Source organism: Apium graveolens, chromosome 4 (genome assembly GCF_009905375.1).
Source record: "Apium graveolens cultivar Ventura chromosome 4, ASM990537v1, whole genome shotgun sequence".
In the NCBI taxonomy this organism is placed as follows: Eukaryota; Viridiplantae; Streptophyta; class Magnoliopsida; order Apiales; family Apiaceae; genus Apium; species Apium graveolens.
The window spans coordinates 310,314,243-310,324,788 of record NC_133650.1 but is presented as its reverse complement, the minus strand read 5'-3'; the positions used below and the strand labels follow the sequence as shown (position 1 = coordinate 310,324,788).

Sequence of the window (10,546 nt, the reverse complement as noted above, 5' to 3'; positions counted from 1 at the left end):
TGTAGAACCACTTGACACCAATTGCTTTGTGTCCTTCTAGAAGATCTGTGAGCTCCCAAGTATCATTTTTCTTTATTGCACCAATTTCCTCATCCATGGCTTTATTCCATTTGCTTTGTTCAGAAGCCTCTTCAAATGTAACTGGATCACATTCAGCCATTAAACAAAATAGAGAATAATCAAAGGTTGGTTGTACCGGACTTGTTGCTTCATAGATATTATCCAGACTCTGCATCTTTCGTGGTGCTCCCCCTGAACTACTGCTTTCTCCCGTGGATGGTGTCGATCCAGGAGTTTGTTGATTTGGACTTGGTGGAGGAGTTTGATCATCGTCATCTTCAATGTTTTGGTTATCACTGTCATCGTCATCACCATTGAAAAATAAACCGGCAACTTTTCTTTCATCCTCGCTCCATCTCCAGTAATCAGATTCATCAAACTCAACATCTCGAGAAATGATTAATTTCTTCGTTAGGGGATTGTAGAGTCTGTACGCCTTGCTTCTTTTGTCATATCCGGTAAAGATGCATTTCTCGCCTTTATCATCCAGCTTCTTCCTTTTCTGATCAGGAACGTGGGCATAAGCAATACACCCAAAAATTCTGAGATGTTCAACTGATGGTTTGCTACCACTCCATGCTTCATTCGGAGTTTTGTTTCTGACACTTTTTGTTGGACAACGATTCAATAAATAAACTGCACATTGAACGGCTTCCGCCCAGAAAGTTCTTGGCAAGTGTTTTGCTTTCACCATACCCCTTGCCATATCAAGAATAGTGCGATTCTTCCTTTCTGCAATGCCATTTTGTTGAGGAGTATAGGCCGTTGTTAATTGATGATTTATTCCATGTGCTCGGCAGAAGCTTCTAAACAAGTTTGAAGTGTACTCGCCTCCTCTGTCTGATCTGAGTATCTTCAAATACTGGCCACTTTGTTTTTCCGCCAGTGCTTTGAACTCCTTGAATTTATCAAGAGCCTCCGACTTTTCTTTGATGATATACACCCAACTTTTACTGCTAAAATCATCAATAAAAGTTAGGTAATACCTATTACCTCCAAGTGATGAGATATCAAATGGACCAGCAATATCTGTGTGAACAATCTCCAATGGCCTCCTGGCTCTCCATGATTTTCCAACGGGAAAACTTTGTCTATGTTGCTTCCCTTGACACACGCTTCACACAAATTATCTAGTTCGTTGATTTCCAGCAAACCGTCCACCATTTTTGTCTTTGACAATAATTTCAAGCCAGAAAATACGAGATGGCCATATCTCAAATGCCATAACCATGACTCATTTTTAATGACCGACTTTAAGCACTTCTGTACCTTCGTCTGCATATCAAGTGTGAACAGACGATTCTTTGACATCTCCACATCTGCAATTAATTCTCTAACCTGATTTCTGATGATGAGAGAATTATCCTGCATCTGAATATTATACCCTTTCTCCACAAGTTGGCCAAGACTGATGATATTACTTTTCAAAGCAGGTATATAATAAACATCATTTATATATTTTTTCTCACCATTCTTTGACACAATCATAATTTTACATTTCCCTTTGACTGGAATCTTTGATGAGTCACCGAAAGTAACTTCTCCTGTAACGACCTCGTCTATCTCTGTAAATAAATCTTTATGGCCAGTCATGTGATTGCTGGCCCCTGAGTCAAGATACCAAACATTCTTCTTGCTCTCCTCGTCTCCTTTATAAGTGAGGAACATAGCATTGCCAACAACTTTGTCTTCTTTTGCTGCTGCAAAATGACTTCTTTCTTCCACCTTTGGTGCTCTACACTCATAACTGAAATGACCATATTTATTACAGTTATAGCACTGATATTGAGACTTATCACCTCGTTGTTGATATCCGCCTCGTCCTCGGCCTCTGAAATTTTGACCACGACCAGAAGGCTGATACCCTTCAGAATTCTGGCCTCTATTGAAGGACTGCCTTCCTCGTCCTCGTCCACCACGGTAGCCACCTCTAAAGCCACCTCTTCCACGTGCAGAACTGCTACTACCAGAACTGTCACCAATAGACACCTTACTTTACAACGCCTTTTCCAAATGGCTTGCATCATCATACTGGTTCATCCGCTGCTCATGAGCTTGAAGTGAACCTACGAGCTCATCAATAGAAATTGTGGACAAGTCCTTTGATTCCTCGATAGAAGTAACAACGTAATCAAATTTCCTCGTCAACGAACGGAGTAATTTTTCCATCACCCGAACATCATCGAGACTTTCACAATTTCTTTTCATCTCGTTTGTCACGGCTTTCAAGCGCATAACAAATTCACCAATATTTTCTGAATTCTTCATCTTTATATTTTCAAATTCCCCGCGTAACACCCGGAGCCGCACCTTTTTGACTTTTTCGACTCCTTGGAATGACTTTTGCAGAATCTCCCACGCTTCTTTCGCCGTTTTTGCATTTGAAATTTTTTTCAAAGGTTGATTTGTCAACTCCTTGAATAATTGTATATAACGCCTTTTTATCTTTTTTCCAGGTCTCTTTCAAAATCACCTTCTCCGCATTTGAAAGGGCCGCTTCAGTGGTAGCATCTATGGGCTCGTCATAACCACTTTCAACAATATCCCAATTATCGTATGAACCGAGTAACACCTTCATTTGGATACTCTAGTTCCCGTAATTTGTTGCCGTCAATTTCGGGATTTGTGGTTGCACCATCGTCGCCATTTTTCACGAACGGAACCTTAGCTCTTATGCCACTTGTTGGAAACGTGATAAGCTTTACACACAAAATATATAAATTATACACTAAAGATAAATACTCAAACTTTTATTACTTATTTCACTCGATATATAAAGCTACAGCTTTTTGAACACAAGGCTGTTGCCTTCCTTTCTTTCTAATGAGCTACAACTCCTTATAACAAATATATATTTTTCTCACTTCTGTGTATCTTTAAAATCTTGCTGGGTGTCCTATTTATAGGCTATGTTGTACGTGTCATTGCTTATGTCAATTTTTTAGCTGATATTAATACATACGCGTATAGCCACCTTATTTTTAGGGCTTCATTCATTTTCCACATGACCAACTAGTTGTTGCCTTCTCTGTTTAGATGTGCAGCCTACCTTAACTTTAGAATACAAACATATAAGTCTTCACTTCTTTAATTTCCAACCTATACACGTAAGTTGCATGTAGTCTTCTATTTAGCTTCCCAGACTGCCACGTTCCTATTTCATTTATCAGTACACGCTTTTGACCACCACCTTGTAAGAAAGATAATAACATATATCAGCCTACCATATTTCCTGGGTTGACTGCTCTTATTTTCTTTTTCATGTTACTGCATTTATAAACCCAGGTGTAATTATTACTGCTCGAGAGTTTGAATTCTAACAATTTTACTGTTATCGGATATTTAGTCGTAACAATTAGCTTTCTAGATATGTTTTTTTAAGAGTCTAAGAATACTCATTAATATATGTTCGATATACGTGAGTATTGTGAGAATCGAAAGCAAGACCTTTGCCCGGTTAAACAAACACAAACTATTATAGCACATGCAACCTATTCAGCACAAAATCTTGTGCTACCAGTATAGGGAAACCAAAATAGTTGGAAATAAAAATTTTATTCGAACCAGTCTGGATATTAACAAAAACGACTTTTAATGTAAATAAATAATATTCTCACTATGGCAATGCCAGAGACTTAGAGATTACACGTTAATGCCATAATATAAAGGACCACAGATAAGATAAGTATTGTTTGGTATCCCATAAATAGACAGATTGTTGTTTACCAACGTGAATCACATTTGTCAAGTTTAAGGACCAGTTAGCAGACCAGAGACATCCAAGAGAATCTTATCTTCTGAGAACCAGCTATGTCTCTGGTACTCCAGTATGAAGCTCAAGGGCATTCTATAACAAAAACATACAGTGAGATTTTTTTTTAAAGTATTATATACAGTGAGAAGAAAATGAGTCCAACAGTCGTAACGTTGCCAAGTTTTATTGTGCTCCGATCACAATTTAACAATACGTTATTGAGATATGTAAAGGAAGAGGTGGATATAAAGGGGTGGCTCCAGTTTCATGGTGAACATGTGTCCAGCCCAGAAGCGAAGTTCGAAGTCCACAAGTCGGGAAATGGGAATGGACTGGTTCACATAAGAAGCTGTTACAACAACAAGTACCTGGTGATGTTGAACAAACACAGCCCTTGGATTGTCGCCAAGGCAGAAAAACCCGAGGAAGACCAATCCAAGTTTTCGTGTACACTGTTGAGGCCTTATTCTGTGGATTGGGATCCTACAAAAATTCGACTTACACATGTATATCTTAATAAGAATCTGGCCTTCTGGGAAGCAGCTGCGCCCCATTATGGATGCGTATATGCAGGAAGCCCAACTGAAAATGCCTCGGAGTTTACTCTGTTAAATGTCATAGATTGGGAGACACTGGTCTTTCTTCCACAATATGTTGCCTTTAAGGGTGATAATGATAAATTTCTCCGCGGCCATGGGAAAGACCATCATAATTACCTTCAGTTTGGGGCCGATAATATGGAAGATAATCCAACGACTGTGGGGCATGAGATTATTCAGATTTCCAACGGTAACATTCGCATCCGTAGCTTGAACACGGATCAATACTGGAGGGCAACTCCACGCTGGATTTGGGCTGATTCGACAAATCCTAAAGATGATTTTACAGAATTTAAGCCAATTAAAATCGACAAGCAAACAATCGCTCTCAGAAACGTAGCAACCAATGACATCTGCAAAATGCGGTCCGACGATGGCAAAACAAACTGTCTTGATGCAGGTACTGATGAAATAATCACTTCTGCAGCCAAATTTAAGGTCTCAGAACTTGTCCTTTCGAGGAAGATTGAGAATGTCAGGTACAGGCTCACAGATGCACGGATCTACGATGAGACTGTCGAGCCGGTCTATATTTCAACCTTCAGTAATGATCACACTCAAACCAATCACGAGAAAATTAACGAGACAGTAACAATAAAGACCACAACTACTTGGAGCTCGCAGCTCTCTTTGCAGGTGAATATCGAAACAACGATTAAGACAGGCATTCCATGTATCGCGAACGGCAAAGTTAAAGTAGGGTTACAATTTGCTGGACAGTATTCTTGGGGAGAAGCTAAGGAAGATGAAACAGAAAAAACCTTTGAGTACACCATTAATGTACCACCAAAGAAAACGGTAAATGCACGAATTACAGCAAGGAGAGTTCAATGTGATGTTCCTTATTCTTATAGTCAGCATGATCTTCTTTATAGTGGTGAAACGGTTATCACTGATAAGGACGACGGGCTTTTTACTGGCAAAAATAACTATTCTTGCTTCACTGAACTCAAAGAGGAACCACTGATTGAAGGTGACGTTGGATCAGTACTCTAAGCTAGCTACATTTTATATTATTAATTACTTTGTTGTCTATCAGGATTTTTAATTATCAGTACATGATTTTTTATGTGTTCTAGGGCTGTCAAACGGATAATTCCGATACAGATTTGCCTATATCTGGATCCGAATCCAAAAATCCGTATCCGTATCCGGAAATATTTAAAGAATAATATCTAAATCCGGATCCGACGGATACTATCCGGATACGGATAATATTCGGATCTGAATCCGATTTTCAATCAGATTTTTTATTTTATATTAAAAATTAAAAAATTTGAAAAAATATAGTAAAAATTAAAAATTTATTTTTAAAAATTAAAATAAGAGATAAAGTGATTTAATAATATTTTAATTTTTGAAAAAATTAATTTTATTTTTCTTTTCAATATAATCGTTATCTTTAAATTGTTGAACTCAAATGATTTTTTTCTATGTCTATAAAATTTGTATAAATATAATATTTAATATATATACATATGTATATATATGTATATACATATAAACACACTATAAATTTAATATAATATATTTTTAAATTATTTAAATATTTAAATATAAAATATATTTATTGGGATTCAGATACTATCGGATACGAATATGCCTATATCTGTATCCGTATCCGCAATCGTCGGATTCGAATATGGATAATATTCATTTTATTTCGGATACGGATAATATCCGCTTTATTTCGGATACGAATGCGGATTTGTTAGACGAATATCATATTGTTTACTGTTTAAGCTTGTTTACGAATGCGGATCTATACTATTTTGGTTGACAGTTATGCCAATTGTTGGATTTTTTATGATGTTCTATGTACATGCAATAAAAAGTTATTTGCCAAATTTTAATTGATTTTTCACGTATTGTCGATGAATTCTGCATTCACACAAATTTCTCCAATTCAAATATTTCAAATTCAAAAAGTTGTTTAATGTGTGACAAACTTGTTTTAATTATTAAAAATGAAAGGTATTAAATAAAGAGTAATTGGCAGTTTGTAACCCAGTTTTATTTTCATTTTTGCGATTTGGGTCTAAATTATTTTCTCTGTCAACATGCACCCCATAAAATTATTTTCGCTTCTATTTGCACCCCATTGACGAATTTCCATCCAAGATGACCGTTAACTTTAACGGAAACAGGGGTATTTCAGTAAATTACTAATTAAAACATAAGAAAATAAGAGTAATTGGCACTTTGTAACCCATTTCTTTAAGCGTTTTTTCAATTCGAGTCTATATTATGTTTCCTTACAAGTTGCACCTTTAACTTTGAAATTCGCTTTGTTTTGCACCCCTTGAACGTTTTTAACTTTCATATCAGGGGTAAAAGCGGATATTTAGGGTCTCCAAGAACAAATCGCCGAATCTTTAGATTTTCCAGTCCAAACCAATACATGGATCGGTTGTAAATAACAAGCAAAAACTATCTGTAATATCAAATTTAATAAAAAATTCCCAGAAATTAAACTACCAAATCGAAATAAAAATCCTAGAATCGAGTTTAATTTTTATTTTAGCGGATACAGATCGGCATATTAAATATTCGATCCAGGATTCGATCCAATTAAAAAATCCAATTATAAATGGAGCAAAAATTTAATAGGCCGATCTATATTCGCTAAAATAAAAAATTAAACTCTATATATGATTCTTATTTCGAATTTCGGGTTTGATTTTCGGGCATTTTTCACGAAATTTGATATTACAGATAACTTTTACTTGTTATTTGCAAATGGGGTTGAGCATTCGGTCGGTTCGTTCCAAAACCAGACCGAACCGAATAGACTTAAAAACCGAATTATCAATTTTTCTTGGACTAAACCGGACCGAAATTGTATTATGGACCGGACCGAACCGAAATAATTCTGTTCGGTCCGGTTTTGAACTGAACGAACTGAATTTTTTTTTAAAAAATAAAATTGTAATAAAAATTTCAAACCTAAAAATATGAACTCTAAAATATAATTAAAGTAAATTGATATGTAGAGTTCTACCAGTGTATAAATATAATTACAAATTAAAAATTATGATTATAATTTTTAAGATATATGTAAAATATATAATATAAATTATATTATTTATGATTTGGTCTATTCGATCTATTTGGTCTGGACCGATTTTTTATTAAAAGAACTGGACCGAGCCGATTTTATTTCGGTCTATTTGGTCCGGACCGAATATAACAAATTTCTTAAAAATCAGGACTGAACCGAACTGAATTAGTACGGTCGGTTTAGTTTTTCGGTTTTGGTTCGGTTTTGCTTAGCCCTATTTGTAATCGATTCATGTATTTATTTGTTGGTTTGGACCGGGAAATCTAAGGATCTGGCGATTTGTTCTTGGAGACCAGAAATTTCCGATTTTACCCCTGATATAAAAGTGGGTGCTAAACAAAGTGAAATTTAAAGTTAAAGGTGCAACTTGCAAGGAAACATAATATAGACCCGAATTGAAAAGATGCCCAAAAAAATGGGTTACAAAGTGCCAATTACTCTTAGTTTCTTCTGTTTTAATTAGTAATTTACTGAAATGCCCCTGATTCCGTTAAAGTTAGCGGTCATCTTGGATGGAAAGTCGCCAACGGGGTATAAATAGAAGCAAAATTAATTTTACGGGTTGCAAATTGACAGAGAAGATAATGTAGACCTAAATCGCAAAAATGAAAATAAAAGTAGGTTACAAACTGCCAATTACTCTTAAATAAATAGATTTACATTCCAACTAAACTACTAGAAAAAAAATAATAACATAGGTCTCTTTATCCTCCTGAGTTGAATTTGTCCTCCAATTTTATTTATTAAAAATAAACTAAATAAATAATTTTTTTATCTTCCTGAGTTGAATTATCCTCTTATTTTATTTATTAAAAATAAATTAAATAAATGATATTATATACCAACTAAACTAATGAGTTGTTTACTAAGTAATACATGGTATTCTTTTTCTTCTAATCTTGCTTCTTCCTAATTATTTTATGAATTTTATTTTAAATCCTTAGGCATTATTATATTTATTTAATTATTTAAGTATATTAAATTTATTATATGATTAAATAAATAAAATGTCAAACATTTAATATTTAAATTAAAGATCAATTTATGTGAAAAAAATTAGGAAAATTTATGATTCGGGTTTCTAAAATAAAGAATATATACACACACAAAAATTCTCATTCTTACTTGTTTATAACTTTTAGGTTCACAAAACTTATATTTAATATAAATTAAAATCTATAAATATTAACGAAACCGTGCATCGCACAAGATTTAAGTTAGTATTATTAAATATAATTCAAATCTTGTATCGTTAAAAAATATTCTAATCCTTTACAAAATGTATTTTTCAATATTTTAAGATAACGTATAAAAAGAGTATGGTTAGTTTGACGGCATAATAGTCGAAACAAGACACACGAAGATGGAAGAGTCAAAAGAGTATAACACTTACTGCAGTTTGTTGTTTAGCAACGTGAATCACATATGTGGTCCAGAGTAGAGATGTTCAAAAAATCCGAAACCCGAAATCCGATCCGATCTGGAAAAAAGTCCGAAAAGCACAATCCGAAAAAAGCCCGGCCTGGTTCGGCCCGGCCCGCGGGATTTAAATGGGCCTCCTTTTTGTCGAAAATTCGGTCCGGCCCGAAGCCCGAAAAACAAGGATAAAAGCTCGGATTTAAAAAAGCCCGGATCGAAAAAAGCCCGGATAAAAGCCCGGTTCGGCCCGGATAAAGGCCAGACTTTTTGAAAAGCCCGATTAAAAAACCGATTTTTTTATATAAAATTTAAAATTATACAATACTTTTTATTATTTTTAAAATAATATATCATAATATTAGAAACAATTAGAGTATCTATGATTATTTATATATTATATTAAAAATAATTATTTATTTCGGTGTATAAACTACTCTATCTGATATATCAAGATATTATTTTCTCCGGTATTTAAACTACTCATAATTCGAGTTATAAAATATTAAAATATTTTTTAATATATAAATAAAAAGCCCGGATAAAACCCGGTTCGGCCAGATCCGGCCCGGCCCGCGGGCCTAAAACGGGCCTTATATTTTTGAGGAAGCCCGGCACGGCACGGCCCGGCCCGACCCGATTTTAGAAAAGCCCGGCCCGGTCCGTTTTAAAAAAAACCGGGCCTTTTAAAGCCCAGATAAATAAGAGTATTAAGGACCGCCAGCTAGCAGACCAGAGAAATTAAGAGTATGGTTAGAAAAAGACTCAGCCAAGATCTATATTCTAATACCTTGTTGAGTCAACCAGATCTATATTCTAACATTCCCCTCATTCGAGAGCCCATTTTTGGGTCGAAAAATGGATCACATGCGCCCATTTTGGGGCATTAATTTATCTTTCGTGCCACTAGAAATTATGAGAAATATTGGGGGTGACATGGATCGAACCTAAGTCCTCGCGCTACCTGAGTCTATACCATGTTAAGTAACCAATCATCTAAAACCTTAAGGCGGTACTGGAAGGCCCGAATATGATCTTATACTCTTTAATATAAACTACTCCTAAAATTAACATATATATGTCAACATATGTTAATTAGTTAAGTTTCTTTTTAATAAAATAATATGGATATTATACACATTTAAGAAAATCCTTTACAATAAAATTTTGTTATATTAACCAAATCTAATTATTTAAAGTTAATTTGTTTTTATTTTAATTTTAGCTTGGATTAAAAATCATTTTGATTTAGAATAGATGAGTAGTATATATTACTTTGATTTTTTGACGTCATTATATCGATCAATAAATCTGTAATAGCTGAAATATTAAAAAAAAATTAATAGATCCATGAGTACAAATTAAATTAAAAATAAATGTGAATATATTTAGTTGGATTTGGTCGGTATGCAAAACTAAAATAATTCGTATACTACTGACGTGAGTTAAAATTATAGTATATTATAGATGATAGATTATTACTTGAATTACTAAAATTAATTTTTGAAGTGTTTGGTTCCCTACAGGGGTAACAAAGAAACTGAGTGCAATTAGAAATTAAGTTGGATAACAATTCATAGAGTTTGTAGTCATATTATATACACAATTTAATTCTTTATTTAGATTATATTTGTTTCAACTTTATTTTGGAAGGTG

General features: G+C 34.3%; 1 protein-coding gene across 1 annotated transcript; it reads left to right on the top strand.

The window, feature by feature from the left end:
- Positions 1 to 3,966: 3,966 nt before the first annotated feature.
- Positions 3,967 to 5,409, top strand: LOC141720120 (uncharacterized). Its single transcript, XM_074522475.1, has one exon. It carries the CDS (start codon positions 3,967 to 3,969, stop codon positions 5,407 to 5,409), a length of 1,443 nt encoding a protein of 480 aa, XP_074378576.1.
- Positions 5,410 to 10,546: the final 5,137 nt, after the last annotated feature.

Coding starts and splice junctions, on each gene's coding strand:
- LOC141720120 (XM_074522475.1), top strand. CDS start 3,967: ATGAGTCCAACAGTCGTAACGTTGCCAAGTTTTATTGTGCTCCGATCA.